At 40.8% G+C, this 17,674-nt stretch overlaps 2 protein-coding genes across 3 annotated transcripts; both read left to right on the top strand.

Moving 5' to 3' along the window:
* Positions 1–5,501, top strand: TM2D3 (TM2 domain containing 3). Of its 2 annotated transcripts, none has more exons than XM_052808540.1 (6): positions 1–137; positions 1,281–1,379; positions 2,251–2,408; positions 2,974–3,148; positions 3,775–3,850; positions 5,148–5,501. In XM_052808540.1, the coding sequence occupies exons 1-6, from the start codon at positions 50–52 to the stop codon at positions 5,311–5,313; spliced, it is 762 nt and encodes a 253-aa protein (XP_052664500.1). In that variant the 5' UTR covers positions 1–49; the 3' UTR covers positions 5,314–5,501. The 2 variants fall into 2 exon arrangements, with proteins under 2 accessions (XP_052664500.1, XP_052664502.1); XM_052808542.1 differs by having other exon boundaries at positions 4–137; positions 1,284–1,379.
* Positions 5,502–6,410: 909 nt separating this feature from the next.
* Positions 6,411–15,841, top strand: ADAL (adenosine deaminase like). Its single transcript, XM_052807203.1, has 10 exons — positions 6,411–6,536; positions 7,877–8,007; positions 8,539–8,599; positions 9,381–9,468; positions 10,050–10,131; positions 10,911–11,037; positions 11,746–11,826; positions 12,818–12,956; positions 13,457–13,557; positions 14,898–15,841. Exons 1-10 carry the CDS (start codon positions 6,483–6,485, stop codon positions 15,087–15,089), a joined length of 1,056 nt encoding a protein of 351 aa, XP_052663163.1. The 5' UTR covers positions 6,411–6,482; the 3' UTR covers positions 15,090–15,841.
* The last annotated feature ends 1,833 nt before the right edge of the window (positions 15,842–17,674 follow it).

Genomic DNA, 17,674 nt, shown 5'->3' with positions numbered 1-17,674 from the left:
CCCCGCTCTCGGCCGGCAGCGGCGGAGCCGGCAGGCAGCGGCTGGCAAGATGGCGGCGCTGGCGGGACTGCGCGCCCTGCGGAGGCTCTGCGGCGTCGCGCTCTTCCTCTCACAGCTCTACGTCCTCTCCGGCCGCGGTGAGCGCGGCCCGCCGCCGCTCTGCCCGGGCTCCCCGAGGCCCAGACCGGGGCGGGGGGGTGGGGGGGCAGGGGAGGGAGCTGCCGCCTGCCCGCGGCCCCGCGGGCGGCTCGGCTGGGCCGGGCCGGGCCGGGCCGGGCGGGGCGCTGCGAGCCCGCGGCCCGGCGGCGCCTCAGCCGCTGGCCGGCAGGTGAGGGCTGTTCTCCACAGCGTCCTCAGCCGATCCTCGGGGCGGGGGCCGAACGCGGCCCTGGCGGGTCCGGCTTCTGAGCGGCCGAGCGCGGGAGGTGACCGTGACCTCGGTTTGCTGCAGATGCGTAGTCCTTTCCCTGACGGGGGGCGGGAGCCAGGTGCCTGGGGCATGGCTGCTTGTAACTGTGCGCTGCAGGGCCGGCACTTAGTGCTGGGATGCCGGGTGTGAGGACGAAGGACGGGCTAGGCCCCGCTCACCGGCTCGTCTGCCGCTCTTGGGCTTACATGGAGTCCTTTGTGCGTACTCCTCGTCGCAGAATTTTGCGTGATCCAAAACGTAACGGGCGAGGTACTGGGGCTTCTCGGCACCGACGGGGTAGGTAGGTGTGCCAGACCTGGGTTTGCGCTTCCACCCGGGCACGGCCCGCTCGTGCTGTGGGTGTGGGGTGTGCTGCCTCGTGGGCTCGGGCACAGGCAGATCTACCCGTCTCTGAGCTCTGCGCGGCCCCCGGTCCTGGGAATCGCGGCGGTCGCGCAGAGACGAACGTGAAGGGCACGCACAAATACAGCCGTGGTTGCCAGCCAGTTTTTCTATTCCAGCTTTCTATTAAAGAAGTAGCTGCCTTGCTTGAGGGAGTGGTGGTGTTCGGTAGCAAATACTGTGTAACACCTGCTTTCTGAGCAGTGTTTTTTATTACACAAGAATCAAAAAATAAGACTGAACTGAAATAAACATGGTTTCTCGTGTAAAAGGAATGATTTGGTGCTAATGCTCATTTTAATGTTCAAGCATTCTACTATTTATAGAACAGGAAAACAGATTTTTATACTTTTTTATTCTCATTACGTTTTCCACGTGTAATTTCCTATCAGTGTGCTGAAATCAAACTGTTTCTGAAGATGAATTTTATTCTAGAAGTATCATTTTCTCCATTTTTGTTTTCTTGCAGCAGGATCTTTGATGACCACAAAGCATTCACAGCCACAGTCTACATTTGCAAAAAGTCTAACTTCAACAAGTACAAATACTCCTTATTTTAAAGTAGCAGGTACAATATTACACTGTTTTTTCTGTTTTTCTTCTATGAGCCTTTTTCCTCAGTGTCTTGAGTTTTGTAGTAAAGTTCTTGAATTATATGTCTCAGAAGCCTGTACGTGCTTTTACAGTGGTAAAAGACATTATAGTATAACACATTATGAATTACTCTTCAACGACCTTAACAATTAGTTTGGATTATATAATTAGAAAATTGGTCCATATAAGATCTTACAAGTAGAAAACAACCAGTTAAACTGCCATTGTGGTTCATGTGTTTTATACCCTCCCAGGATGGTGGAAATTCTTGAAAGACTCCAGCATTCTGCAGGAACTTGTTACTGTTCCCTATTGAACATAAATACAGTTTTTGAAGCTCACTAGGGGGTGCATCAGGACCGGCTGACACACTGTTCTTGCTAGTAATTTAAGAGGTGATAATGAATACATACAAACAGCAAATGGCTGAGCTAGCTGTAAACTTAATTAGACCTGAACTAAAAATAGGTTACATGTGTCAGCCTGCTTCTATACCTAAACTGATTACTTCTGCTGACAAACACTGGCTGAGGCAGCACTAATCCATATCAAGCTCTGTTCTCGTGTTGTACTGAATTGTGTTGCTTTGCTGTCCTGTACAGAACTTATGTGAGATCTTGCAGGCTACCTTGCTATGTGGTGTAGCTCACTTGGCTAATGCAGTGGTTCCCACAACACAAACTTGTACTGCTGTTCCCTGGATAATAAGGAAAGCCCTTTATGCAGTGTCAGTGCATACGTGTGTGTGTGTGTATATGTATAAAAGAAAACATGTATATATACTTCAGCTTATATAGCTTTTTTAATTCACTTTCTTAATTTTATTCACGTATTTCACCTTTCAGAAAGTACAGAAATTCCATCTTACGTGACTAAATGTCCTAGCAACGGGCTTTGCAGTAGATTGCCACCAGACTGCATGACATGTAACACAAACTATTCCTGTATATATGGGAAGCCGGCCACTTTTGATTGCAAAGTCAAGCCACATGTTCATTGTGTTGTAAGTAACCTGTTACTTTTAAACCCAAATTTAAGTCATTTAATTAAACTGTGGTATCTTGTCATAAAATACAAAAAAATTGATTTCCAGGTTCTTACATAGGCAGGTTTGCAGATCTGTGATACATTTAATCCGATTCAACTGTAGGCTGTTGCTGAAGAGGCAGACCTACCCTTCTCTGTTTTGCCTTTCTTGTGTCGGATCTTTTTGTTACACAGCCATGCAATTGAGTTAAATCAATTTGTTGACCAATCAAAACTGACCCATTTTGAGAGTGGGGAGGCTAAATATCTGTCAGAGGTACAAACGGATCTTACAGGTGAGACTGAATGAGTCCTCCTTTTGGCAGTAGCCTTAGATTGGAGGAAGCAGTAACGTTAACCTGTGCTTTAATAACTCTGTCAGTTTTCTAATGTTGATTTTTCTATTTTACTTGACTACATAGAGGTAGCAAAGAGGGTAATTGTTATTTTGCCCAAAACGTCTACCCGTGAAATGTAATTTGATGCTGCACACTGTGAATTTCTTTTATTAGTAGTGAAGTGATAATGCTGTCCTTCTGTAGGATCAGAATAACCAGGAGCAGGAGAACTTTACAATTAACATGACATGCCAGTTTTGCTGGCAGCTTGCAACAACGGATTATGTGTGTACCAATTCTACGAACTGCATGACGGTTTCTTGTCCGCGACAACGATACAATGCCACTTGTACAGTACGGGATCATATTCATTGTCTAGGTAAGGTGGGCTAAAACACATGCTGTAAAGACGCTTTTTTTCTAAAGAATTCTTAACATTTTTTGTAAGGGGTAAATACAATGATACAAAGTGATATTTTGTAACGGGTAAATACAAAACACTGTCCACTGCAGTAACAGCCTCCACCTTGATTAATCTATTGAATTTTTTTATAGTTACGTGTTAATTTTTAAGCAGAATAGTGACATCTAACCGCAGACATTGGCTTTTAATACTGTTGTATACCTTCACGTGAGAGAAAGTAGTTTTGTTTTATTTTTGTCAATTTCTATGAATTAAATTAATTTCGACACCACTAATAGAATCAGTGTCAAATGTCTCAGTAGGGTAATTAAAAAAATGCATGCTGGTTTCACCCAACTAGTTTAATTTTCGCCCTGTTTGTTCAGTGACCTCGCGTGTTTTCTGATGTAGGACAAAGATGGATGGAACAAAGGACTGTAGCGTATATACGAGCTTTTGTGTTGACAGTGTTTGTTTCAGTTAGTGTCAACCCTTTTAGACTCTTGTTAGGAAAACAGACTATTTTCTTGCTTGTCATTTTCTTACTCATTATGTGGTCCTTGTTTTGTTATATCAAGGTTTGAATGTTTTCTAATGTTTAGGTAATCGTGTCTTTCCTAAGATGCTCTATTGCAACTGGACTGGAGGTTATAAGTGGTCTACTGCCTTGGCGCTAAGGTACACAAGTACTGTTAGATAATGTCAAGCTAAAATAGATAATACTATTAGAAATAGATTAATTGTCTATAAAATCTTCAGTTTGTGTGTTTTTCTGCTTGGTATTTTTTAATGGTGTACTGGCTAACTAATATTTCATGTAGTCTAGCTTAGAATTCGGAGGCATAGGATGCCTGAAGATTTCATATGCGGTGATACTAGCTGTCTTCTGTAAACAGAGCTTGAGAGAAAACATTTACCCTATTTCTGCATCGAATGTACTTTCTTCAGAGTAGAGGCCAATGATGCTTAGGCTTCACAAAGCAATCCATTTTCGGATTAGAGAGGACATGTTGGGCTTTTATTCTGTATGGTATCAAATGAGGTACCAATGCTCAAAAAAAAAAAAAATCTGCAGATTTATGTTTTTTTCTCCCAGTTTTGTATATGTTTTAAAAAATTAGGGCTGAAAATTGTCCAAATTACTTCTCGGCATCTGAAATGAATGCAGCTCTTTCTGAATTTGATAGAAGTCACTGAGCTGCCTATACTTGGTATACATTTGTTACGGCTTCCTTCCCAGCTGCAACAGCTAGAAATGCCTTAAGATGAAATTTCTTGCATTTTAAATTATTAGGGAAGAGACAAGTGTAGCAGTATTGAAAGAAACTGTTTAGGTTATTTTTGGAATATTAAGGCATTAGAGCACCACAATAGCGATTTGAAAGTAACGGTTCTTTTGGTCGTAAGACCTTCTTCATTGAATTTTAGTATTTCAGAAGTGGTTAATATGATAAATTAGGTAGTGAGACTTTCTATTCCTGGACCCAAAGATACAATAAGACTCTGATTAAGAAAGCGATCTAACAGACTTCCTTTTATAGCAAGAGTTGTTCTCTCTGCCGCCAGCTGGAGAAACTTACTGTTGCCTGACTACTGCATGGGGATGAATTTAGCATTTCGGTCTGTTTCTATAGCTTGTTTGTTGGTTTGGGGTTTTTTTTAGCTTCTGCTAGCTTAGAAAAGCTGAGACACATTTATAAATTTGAGAGTTTGGGGTTTTATCACTTGTCACGAATGAAAAACTCTCAAGTCTCTGGATAGTATTAATTAGCAAAGAAATAGTGCTATTTCATCAAAAGCTTTCTCATTTAATAACCCACTCCACTCTTGTTGTACAAAAAATGTCTAGTTTCTCAAATGAGGTAGAGCAAACCTGTCATCAACTTGTAGGTATGTCAGAAAGAAGTGTGTATGGATACCCAAACTGAGTTCCTCTAAAAAAAAATAACAATGAATCATGTTTTTATTCTTACAGCATCACTCTTGGTGGATTTGGTGCCGATCGTTTCTATTTGGGCCAGTGGCGGGAAGGTCTGGGAAAACTCTTCAGCTTTGGTGGACTTGGAATATGGACACTAATTGATGTGCTGCTAATAGGTGTTGGCTATGTGGGACCTGCAGATGGTTCTCTTTATATTTAAATGTGGGTGCAACACGTTTCAGAGAGGAGTAGTTGCTTGGAAGGGGCTCTAAATAAAAGAATGTAGAGATTTGAGCCATTAAGGTAGAATGAAGAACAACTGTTCTTTCTATGTGCATACGTTTTAATGTACAGTATCTGTACTTAGTTCACCTTTAACTAAGGTAAAATAAAAGAGTGGATCACTGAGTAAGTTGAAATTCATTTTCTTTCTTCTATGGACATGTTGTTTTTCTATGAAAGAAGTTGAACGGCTAACCAAACTCTGCACTGTGCTTGAACTTGGATGTTTGTCAAGTATCAAGAGAGATGCGAACTGACTTGAATATTGAGTTGTTTACTTCGTATTTGTATGCTTGAATTTAACTTTAAAGCTAACTTCCCGAAATATGTCAGTGATGTTTTGGGTTTGGGGTTTTTTTTTTTGTTTGTCTTTGTGGGAGGATAATTTATTTGCCTGAATTACTCTAGCAGTATGTGGATCACCATGTTTTATGATGTTAATTACATTCATCTCTTGTTCTGGGATATAGCAAGAGCTAACATTTGCTTAGTGACTTGTTGACTTAAAATTGTGGGGTTTTTAGAATTAGATTGCAGTAACACTAAAAGCTAAACATGAAATAATTGAAATAGATTTTAGGATTGTTCCAGCACGTCTGTATTCTGGTGGGGTTTGACCTGCGTTACCTGTGAAAGGTACAATTCATATTCTTGTGCTAGCAAGCTCGCCGAGCTGATTTTAAAAAAGGGTTGGCAGTATCACGGAGGCGTTTGTCCCCTCACGACTTCGTAACACGATACTGTGGCAAATGCAGTGCCGTTACGGAGGACTAGCTTCCCTTAGTTCCCGTAGGTACCCGAAGGTGCCCGCCTGCCTCTCGGCCGGGGACCTCTGGCCTCGAACCGTCGCTTGTGTAGCGCGAAGGTGCAGTAGAGCTGAACCCCCTGTCCCTTGAATAAACTTGACGCTTGTGTGGAATTCAGTACCAACGGTGGTGTTTGCGACCTCGCCTTCGCTCCTGCTGCCCCGCTCTGTCCGTGCCCGGGCGGTTGAGGGCGGGGGGGCGGAGCGCAACCGGCGGGCTGGGCCGGGCCGGGCCGAGGCGGGGCCGGGGCCGCCGCCGTGACCCCGGCCGCAGCCCGCCCTCCGCCGGCACGGGCGCCGTCATGGCGGCGGAGCCGGAGCCGGAGCTGAGCTTCTACCGGCGGCTGCCCAAAGTGGTGAGCGGCGGGGGCGGCGGCGCTGCGGTGAGGCAGCCGAGGGCGGCCGGGGCCCTGCCCGTCCCGAGGGCGGCGGCCCCGGGCGGGGTGCGGGGACCCGAGGGGCCGGGGCGCTGGAGCTGGCAAGCGCACCGGCGCTGCGGGCGGCTGCTGGGCTCTCGGAGCTCTGCCGGGCGAAGGCGGGCTTTCCCTGGGGTGCTTTACCCCTCCCGCGGAAAGGCGCGGTGGGCGGCTGCGTTTGCCTGTCCGGGTTGCTTGCGGTTCTTGGCGTTTAGTCTTCTTCCAGTTAAATCGGTTGAGCGGGATCTTTATTTCCTTCGTTTGTCCTGTTTTTCCCCGAGGCTAGCCCGAGACGTCTGTCTCGGATAACGCTTCCCCCCCCCCCCCCCCCCCCCCCCGTGTCCCGAAGGGTGTGCCTTACTTTTAGGCTATATCTGTGCTGCCGCTGGGTACGTGTCACGGCGGTCTTATCGGTGTTCCCGTCCGGGACGTGCAAAACAGCAGATGGCACGTACTCCAACCGAGAGCTTAGGCCATAAATGCACAGGTGCACAGTCAAAACCACCGTGAAGGACATTACACCGTCCCTGCTTGTCTTCTCGTGCTCCATTTCAGTAGGATGTTTTTCAGGGTTTATGCTTAATGTCTAGCAGAAGTCGGTGAGGCATCTCTCTTGTAAGACTGTGAAAAACTGCATGCGGTAGTAGCAGTAGTAGTATGTATCGGGCTTGATTTCCAGACGTGGTAAGCAGCCATAGCTCCGGGTGTTTAGTTGGAGTCACGCACCTCCACAGCTTAAGAGAATCTGACCCTTTTTCCTCTGCTAGTCAACTTAATACTTCCAGGTAGGAATCTGAAATGTAATACTTCACAAAATTAAAATAACTGATCTTGAAGGAGTTACAATTTCAACACGTTTTCCAATCAAAGGCTTGAGGAAATACTTCTCCAATTTTTCTTTTCCCAGCAAGAAGGGCTGCATTCCAGGGGGACGAGGGGGTAGGTAACAAAGCCGATGCTTTGCAGATACATTTTGAATGAGTTGGGAGGGCACTAGGGACCCCTTCCATATGTCAGGAGCCAAGAGATCATAAGAAGGAGCAAAGGTGAACTGAGGAATGGAGCTGAGGATCATAGGTTTGGACCCCAAAGTCTCAGTTGAACCGGTGCATGCAAAAGCATGAGGCAACAATTACTAGCCAAACACAGAGATAACTGTTACTTTTATTTTCAAACTCAGAGTGAAACAATAACGTAGCACACAAGAACAGCAATGCAAACAGATACAGAAGCCGTCCTTTTCACCAGACACAAATCCGTGGGATTTTTTTTTTCTCTAGGAACTTCATGCTCATTTGAACGGCTGTATCAGTTCTGCCACTATGAAGAAACTTATGGCCCAGAAGCCATACCTTCAGATCCAGAACGGCATGACCGTGATTGACAAAGGAAAGAAAAGAACCTTAGATGAGTGAGTATACACCTGTATGTGTGTGATGAACATTTGCTGCGTGTCTTTTTAATTAAGTTTAAAACAGAGGAATGTGTGGCCTTATACACTGACTGCAGAAAATACATATTCAAGTTTTAGTTACAGTACAACCTGTTAGATTTTTTGCTACTTGTATCTGTAGAGTAACTTAGATGTTTGCAGCCTAAATGGAAATCTCGTGTTGATTAATTCCTTTTTAAAGGATTGAAAATTTTCCCTTGTAGCATACGTTCTTCAGAGAAATTTGACTCGTATAGTTTCCTTTTTTTGGAAACCTCATGTTTTCTTCATTCTTCAGAAAACATTGTGGTAATAATAATTTTTGTTGCAAATGCATTGTTAGCATCTAAAATCAAAAATCGCCATTCAGGTGGTCTTTCTGTTTTAAGCAACAAGCTGGTTAATTGAGCATAGCGAGTACATATTTTCAAAGTGTAGATTTTTGTTTTTTTGAATACTCATTTTACTGTTGAACATTCGTCCAGTTAATTTTTTAACTTTTTATTTTAGATGTTTTCAGATGTTTCAGATCATCTATCAGATTACCACTAGGACTGAAGATATTTTACTGGTAAGTTAATTAAAAGTTCACTTAAAACAAGCAAGCAATACACACAGTCAAAATTAGTTGGATTAACAGCATTGATTTCCAAGTAACAATACCAACAATGGTCCCGTCAATTGGAGGTCAGAATTATTATTGTAAAACACATTAATTTAGAACCACAGGATTTTCTATAACTTCTACATTTAATTTTTGTGAAAGTGAGGAGCTTCCAATATGGTGGTCGTTATGACCACTCAGATGCTTGGACCGATAATGTCTTAAAAGATGCAACGTCTGTTCCTTGTTACCAAAGCTTTGATTTACGGTACTCTCCTGTTTCTTTTTTGGTTCCTTACGTACCAAAACTACAGAACTAGAATTGTCCTTTGTTCACCTGGGATTACAAAACTGTCAAGGAGACCTGTTGTGGGATCAAAATAGGGAGCAGAAAGTGGTGTAGTGTCCTCTTCTTTCCTCTGGTAAAGGGGCTTTTAGGCAGCCTATTAAACTTACAGAAAGGTACAGTAGCTGTGGGACGGGTTATAACTGTACCACTTGAGGGGTATTCTTGTTCAGACAAGGAAATTCTCATTTGTCCTAGCTCTCTTTGGTATCACTGAGGGAACCGAAGGTGCCCTCTGTGGGGTAGTATTTCCAGAGATGGAGAGCACTAAAAAGACATAGGGCCTGAAAATTTTGCAAGTGTTCCACACCCCAAAATAACTGGGTCTTCTAGTTGTAAAGGAAAATATAACTAATTATAAGCATTACTTTCATGTTGTTGAATACACTGTTTCTTAATCAGATAACTAAAGATGTTATTAAAGAATTTGCTGATGATGGCGTCAAGTATCTGGAATTGAGGAGCACTCCTAGAGAAGAAAAGTCCACAGGTACAGTCTGTTCCGGTTTTTGATTTGTAAGTCTGATGTGCTATAAAACCTAGTTAAGACTATGTTAGTAACAAGTAAAGTCAAATTTAGTTGGTTCAATAAAAATATACTTCAAATATAAAAGCAAAGATTTAACCATGTAAAAGCATGTCACAACTATTAGATTTTTGAGGACAAAAATGTTTTGGTTATAATTCTGCTACCCAAGAATTTGGGTTATTCACTTTAGTATGACATCTGAGTCTGCTAATATTTTTAAGAGCTGATATATTTTCTTTTGTTACTTCATTTGTTATTTTCTTTTAGATGTTGTTTAACAGAAACATGTAAAAGAAGTCCTGTTGCTACTCTCTTGTTCACACTAAGTTTCTTTCTTCCGGATGCTTAGGAGGAGGCTTAATTTGAATGTATGCTTCAAAGTAAAGCTGTATTTATAAACAGAATTAGAACTATATAGATTAGCAGACTATGGACTAAAATCAAAGCTGCAAAATGAAACTTAGGAGGCTAGAGAGCTGGGTCTGCAACGTAACAAAATTAATTCAAATATTTTTATTCCAAATGTGTACATGTGTTTGTAGGTATGACCAAAAGGATGTATGTTGAAACTGTACTTGAGGGTATAAAGCAGTGTAAAGAAGAAGGCTTGGATATAGATGTAAGGTAAATAAAACACATGGAGTACCACTGTTTCAGGGTTTTGTGTAGTCTGATGCTCGGTTGTGGTTTGCAGAGAAGTTTACAACCAGTCAGTGTAGGAAAGAAAATAATGCTTTAACTAGACTACATGGCATGGAAACAGGTAATGCATATGGAAACCTGAATTTTTATCTTCCTTTTTGCTGATAGAGAATGAAACTGGGTAAAGCTTTTCAGCTCTAAAACTGTCCATTCTCTGCAACATTTTCAGGAAAAGCAGTGTTTTTGATGGAAGTTGCATTAAAGACTCCTTTTTCACAGCCTAGAGTCATTGCAAAGATACTGCTTGATTAGCTGTACAAGCAACCTGCTGTAAAGGAGAGGTAGTCCTCACCAGCAGAAAAGTTTCAGAAGGAGTCAGCGGTTGCTTGCAGGCAGTCTGCTTGCCTGTCTTTTATATCCTTGGTAACACCCCTTGTTAGATTTCTTCGTGGAAGCTGAAGAATTCTCATTCTTCGCGTGTGCACCACGGAAAGGTTGCTCGCCTGATAGTGCAGGCAGCAAATCAGCAGTGTACTGTTCCCTGCCCTCCTGCTCACCATGGCTATTGCATTTCACAGGCTAATGTATTTATCTAATTTGTGTCCCTCTGCACTTTGGTACATTAATTCCTTGAACAGTTTCCTATACAAATACTCTTTATATTCAGCCATGAAGGATATGAAGTGCCATTTTTGTTGGTATCGGATTTGTTGGTCTCCCAATATTACAGCTTGTACTTAATATGTGCTTTTCTGTTCTAGATTGTTAATAGCAATAAATAGACGAGGTGGCCCGGCAGTTGCGAAGCAGACTGTTAAACTTGCTGAAGAGTTCCTTCTTTCCACTGATGGGGTTGTAGTAGGACTTGACCTCAGTGGTGATCCCACCGTAAGTTTTTGTTCTGTTTCGGTCTGTTCTTGAAGATAAATATATAATGTTGTGTAACAGCAAGTGGTTCTAATCATACTTTGTTCTTAAAAGTTTTTGTCCGGTGTTTGTTGCTAGTTTGAATGGATTGTGTGTCATCTTGATACCAGGTTAATCCCTGCTGCTGTAAGGGACAGATACTCTAACAAAGAGTTGATAGATTAATATATATGACACTGAAAAAAGAACCACTGAAAAGTAGTGTTTATCTGGGAGGTGTCTGTTACTAAATTGTCCCAGGCAGATTGACTGGGTTGAGGCAAGTAAAATAATACTGCAAGCTGACACCAGTTTAAATTTTGTTTAGACGCACCAAATGCTTATTGCATATTAAGAAGCAAAAATGTTTGAGGATAGCTGTCAAGTTGAAGTGAAATAGCTCTAGGTGATAGTTGTAGAAAGGATATCAAAATCAGGACAATTGGCTTGTCAGTGTTGGGCATCATCATCTGCACTGCTGACATTTGACCAATTTGTCTAAATTATGCCCGTATAGCAGAACATAATGTGACTTGCTGCATTCAAAACTGAGGTAATGGGAAAAGAAAAATAATTCAACGTAACTGTGTTTGAATTAAGTATTTTGATATTGCTAGACTTCCTAATTATTGTAATAGGAGGAGTTTTGTGAAACAAACTGTAGCATGGTGATGTGTTTCTGTCTTCAAGGCAGGACATGGTCAAGATTTTTTGGAACCGCTCTCGGAAGCAAAAAAAGCAGGTCTAAGGCTGGCACTGCATCTTTCAGAGGTAAAAATTTTCTTTATTTTGGTCCTTCTCTCTAATTCCCATTATATAAAACCCTTGATGAAACTAAAATTAACTTCTGTATGTTTTGAACTTCTCAGGCCAAAGTAGTAATTGTTTGGGGCATTTTGACAGGAGAGAAGAAAACAAGGAGAGATCTTCAACAATCTGTTCTGAATCAGAACTGCCAAATTGTTTGTTACTGTACTGTATTTGTTGGGGGTTAGGTGTGAAATTGAAAATTCGTAATATTCCGAGAGATCCACTGTTTTCTTCCTGGTATTTTATGGGAAGTCATTTATAGTAAAATTCACACATTTTCATGAGTAGTTTTGTTAGCTCTGTTTGTATCAGTAGAAAGAGTTGAGCTTCTCCATACAATCTGTTGAAGTGGTGGCTGAAATTTACTCTGACAAGTCTGATAAATACTGAAACCGTTTCTTCAGGAAATTAAGCATGATCTATGATGTCACAGGCCTATTTATACTTGTTTCTATTTCATTAAGGAGGCTTTTGCAGGATATTCCTGCATGCTTCTCTGAAAATTTATTTCTTAATGTTTCAGTGGTCTTTTGTTTTTGTCTCTTTTTTGTTTGGTTGGTTTTGCCTCTTGCAGTTTAAGTTCTTCATGCGCCATTTTTTTAATCCCTGTGTAAAACTGGCATTAAAGGTCATCTGGACAGTGTAGTTTTGAAACTGAAGCACACAAAGCTGATTTGAGGCCTCCAACTGAAAGTACTCCAGAACTGCAAATAGTGATCGTCTGTTTTTACATACCAGTTTAGGATTATGGCTTCTTCGGTTTGGAATGCCAAGTTGAGAGTTACTTTCATGCACTACTTCTTTCTTTACAGGGTAGTAGTGCAGATATTTAGTATCCCTAACACTTTCTTTTGGATAACATATGCTGTGAAAATAGAACTTGAAGTTGTTGTAATTATTTAATGTGCTATTTTATGCTGCCTTGACAGAATGTAAAATATATCCTCTCTAGATTCCAAATCAAGAAGAGGAGACCAAAATTCTGCTGGGCCTGCCTCCTGACAGAATTGGACATGGAACATTTCTCAACTCTGCAACAGCAGGTTCAGAAGAGTTAGTGCCACTTGTTCGACAGAATCGTATACCTATCGGTAAGAAAAAAAGCTAAGAAAATTACTCGGTGATCTCTAGATTTCAGAATATCATACGTACTTCTGATCTAGTAACTCTGATTTGATTTGACCAGAGGTGCCTTAGAAAAACGTGGCAGCGTACGCGAGAGGATTGCCTATAGAGGTACAGTGGTAACGCTTTTGTGGTTTTAACATATTTGTGGCAGCAGACAACAATTTATGTCTCAGATGAAAACAAAACTAAATCATAACTTGTAGTTACTATGCCAGGCTGTGTGGTGTTTCTCTATCTGGTTTGCAAGCTCCCTAAATTTTATACCTAGCCAGTCGTTAAGAAGAAATTGACTACCTAACTTTCTTCAGAAGATACTGCCAAATATTTGAAGCATAGAAAATCAAGGAAACAACAATAACTAATTTTAATTTTCATTCAGGAACAGAAATAAGTCCATTAGTGTGTCAAAAAACATGTCTTTTGTTTTGATACATGTCCTTGTTTCTTCTTTTTTTCCCCTTAGAACTTTGCATGACATCAAACATCAAAACTCAGACGGTGCCTTCCTGTGACAAACACCATTTTGGATACTGGTACAACATGGGCCACCCTACAGTGCTTTGTGTAAGTTTTTTGATTTTAATCACGTACTTAGGCAAAGAGCCAAACTAGTGTGAAATTGGAGAAGTACATCTCCTTTTATGGATCAGAGCAGACTTACTAACAATTTCTGACCTTGCATCAAATCATCTGCCTATAGGAAATCATAATGTTCTGTTTAAGAAATGCTTGTAATACAAATGGGAGTTTTTAGTATTTTTCTTGGCTTTATTGTAAAGCAAGACCTTTTTTTCTGTGTAGATAAGATCATCAGTTATGCTGTGATGAACTTCTTAACTGTCTGCATACTGACAGGTTTCTCTTAAACATATTGGTCCAATGTTTGCATTTAAGCTTGTGCTTACCTGGGTATTTATCGTGTTGGGTGAGAGTTCTTGAGTTTTCTTGACAGCTAATTAAGGTCCTTAAATGTTGAGGTGCCAAGTACTTTGCTGGCATTGGCAGGATTTTACTATCATCCTGTTGGTTTAACCCCTGTAATTTGGAGGATTGTCCAAGTGTGTGTATATATATTAGAGCATTGTGCTTATTATTCAAATAAGCCTCAATCTTTATTGTATAAAATATTTATTATTGAGTTTGAACTCTGTTGTATCTGGTGAAAAATAATTCATGATTAGAGTTTATTTCTGAGATGTTCAATTGTGAAAAGCCTAGATAACCAACAAAGTCACGTAAGGAAGCAGTTTACCCATAAAGGCCTATAAAAACAAGAGGAGGAGGAGGAGATACTACAGTGTCTCAAGTTTAACAGGATATAGTTAGCACTCTTCTCTGCGGGGACACAAGGACTCCGAGATGCAGATGGGTAATCTCATTAAACCTTAAATAATCCTAACTTGCTCCTTTTAGATGAATAATCTTTAGGTGGCTCTCGATCACACGTTTTTGATGCTAGCCTAGTACTTCAGTCAGTATCAAGAAATTGTTCTAGGTGACCCTAAGTGCAGAAGGCAAGACACTTTCTTCCCTGAAGATGTAGGAATACAGAGTATGCTCTAGTTCCCAGTCCTGAGGAAAGGGAAAAGAGGCATAAGGAGATGCGCACGTCCTGACATAGCTTGCATGTATGCATCATTTGACAGCCATCTTTCTAGCAATTTTAATAGGAAATCCTATTTACTTGATAGATTGTGCCATCACTATGTTTGAATAATTTATTGAGTGAAAATAGGGCAAATAAAGTAATTACCAAATAAGTAATTACCAACAGATGAAAGAACCATGGAATAAAATGTGAAACAGCAAGATAAAACTGGTTTGTAATGTGTAGAAAACCCCCTTTTTGATGTAGAGGAACTAATTAAAACTTCTTTTTTTCTTTTCTTTCAATGTAACTCCAGACAGATGATAAAGGCGTCTTTGCAACAGATCTATCGCAAGAATACGAGCTGGTTGCAAAAACATTTAATCTGACTCAATTGCAGATGTGGGATCTTTCCTATGAATCAATCAACTATATCTTTGCTTCAAGTGTAGTAAAATCAAAGCTAAGGGAACAGTGGTGTAAACTGAAGTCAACTCTGTTTGATTAAAAGTGTTGTTCTGAACGGCTTGGGTGTATTAGCTTAGTTAAGCAACATTTTTTACTGAAGTCCCTGGCTTTTTTCAGACTTCAGGTTTATAAATCCAGCCCATAAACTGTGCCTGTGCAAAATGAAGATGACAGGAATGCATCCTTTGTTAGTGGGGACAGAAGTAAATGTTCTTTTGTAGTTGGGAAGGGCTCTCAACCAGTGACTGAAATTCCAAATGTGTCGTCATGTTGTTTATCTCCAGTTGATAGGACATTTTTAAAAAATACTTAGTTGAAATACCTTATCATACTACAAACATTTGAGAGTCAGAGGAAAATAAAGGCACAGCTGTTAGGGTTTAAAATGTCTCTGTTGGCAACATGACACCAAGCAGTTTGTATGTATGGTGTGTATATTTGGTTTTTATATTGTTTTTAAACGGAAGTTTTGAGCAATTGATGGAATGTGAAGACAGAAACAAGCTCAGGGAGAACAAAATGTTTGTCCCAAAGGAATTAAACATTGCATCTCTTTTTATTGGCGTACACGTATGACTGAAGCCTGCTGTGGATTGTGTAGCACGGGATTGTGCCTGTTGATGCACTCGGCAGCGGTAGTATTTAGCCGAAGTTGAGAATCTGGAATGCCTTAGCAAACTGTGAGCTACCTGGGGGAAATGGTCTAATTCTTAAAATGCTTTTTATAATTGTTCTTTGTTTCTTGTAAAAAAGCAATAAAAATAGCTTCAACCTCCGTGTTTTTGAAACCACTGCCTCGCGTGTGCATGTGCGTGCCTGCGTTTCAGAGCTACAGAAGAGAAGCGTGTATAACCTGCTGCGGGATCTGGCGAGCGGGTCCCTGGGGCAGACGTGCCGTCTGCGGGTGGTGCTGCTTCTGTTCTGACAGCGGAGGGTGCTCCGTGGTTCCGGCAGTGGCAGGGTTCACTCTGCCTCTCTCTCTGCACGTGTATTTTGATGGTGAGATATCAAAATACATATGAACATACACATGCAACAGTATCTAATACTAGATATTGGTAGCTAGTGTAGGAAGTCTCCGGAGAGGTTATTTCATACCTAGGACATTTCTACATTGATTATATTAAACAAGCAAACATTCTGGGCTCTGCAAGGAATACTGAATATAAATAGAATGATACAAAAGTTGTTCATGGCTTCTGTTTTGGTCTTTTTTAATAAAATCAGCATAAAGTAGTTGTTCTTGCTCCAAAGTGGCAATAAGAAAAAAAGGGGAGGAAAAAAAAAAAAAGGCGGGGCATGGGAGTATAGTAAAGAAGTTGCTGTGTCTGTGTGGCTACCTGAGGTTTCCACAGAATGTTTTCCAAGCAGAAAACATTCCTTTTGGAGTTGGGGGAAAATTATGTGAAGCAGAACTGTAGTTTTACATATTCCTATCTGAACTCGGAATAAGACCTCATGCTGACTTTTTATTTATAAACAGTACTTTAAATTCCAAATAGTTTACTGATCACGTTGTTATCTTTTGTTGTTTGATCAAGTTGCATTATCACTTGCTGTTTGATCAAGTTTGTATTTTCTCTCTACAAAAATAATTACTATGGTAAATGTGTTCTTTTTCTTTCTTACGGAAAAGCTCTCTAAAGACAGGTTGAGCAGCTTTCTGGAATGTTACAGTTACATATATCTTAGTCTCAGGATAAGTGGGCCTACAGTCAAGTGAGATGGCATTCTCTTGTAAAATAACTTTTATAATATTCTTACAGGTTATGGCCTTCCAATAACTCTTCAGTAACATAGTATTTGGTTTATTAGCGAAGAAAAACTGTCAACTACCAGTTTATTTACTAAGGGGTCACCCTCAGTGTTCATTTTATCTGTCAAGTGTAACACTTTCTAAAGCAAAGTAAGACTCATAATTAGTGTCTGATGAGATTTTTAGTTTCAGACTGTGTTATACAGAAGTAAGTTTGATTTTTAAGGTTTACGTGTTGAATGTGAGATGTAGGTGTGTTCATTCAGAGAGCATAGCCCTGGTAAATGCTGCTATTTTCAACTTCCTTGTTTTCCTGCAAGCATACAGCGTCTTGCAGATTTTTAACATTACGGACTGTTACATACAGTTCTCAGTATTTCCATTTAATTGAATTCCATGTGTCTTCAAAATACTGCCTTGCATCAGCTGTAGTAGTGCCCCCAAACAGCTTGGTACATGATGACACATGGATGCTACATAGTTTTGCAATTTAAAAAAAAAAACAACAACAACTTCCCAGATTACTAATGAAACCACAGTGTTCTGGATACATAGTGAAACGTTCTGCTGTTATATGTAATCTAGAGTAATGGAATCACTCTTCTGAAAAATGTGTACTGACCCTGTCACTTAGACGCTTGCAGATGTGCTGCTGATTCCAAAAAAACCACCGCTTTGCATTTAACAGTATTTATAGTGTCTCAGCTGGTAATGGAAGTCAGGAAGTAACCTGGAGGATTCCGTTTGTGTGAAGTAAAAGAACCAGGAATTTATTTGGATGGCTAAAGAGTGATACAGAGAACCAGGGGATTTCTGTACATTGGTTTCTGACTGTGTGTTACTGCAGTTACTTACACTGTGAAAGTATT

Source organism: Harpia harpyja, chromosome 14 (assembly GCF_026419915.1).
Source record: "Harpia harpyja isolate bHarHar1 chromosome 14, bHarHar1 primary haplotype, whole genome shotgun sequence".
NCBI lineage: Eukaryota > Metazoa > Chordata > Aves > Accipitriformes > Accipitridae > Harpia > Harpia harpyja.
The sequence above is the reverse complement of the archived record's forward strand: the minus strand, read 5'-3'. Positions and strand labels throughout refer to the sequence as shown.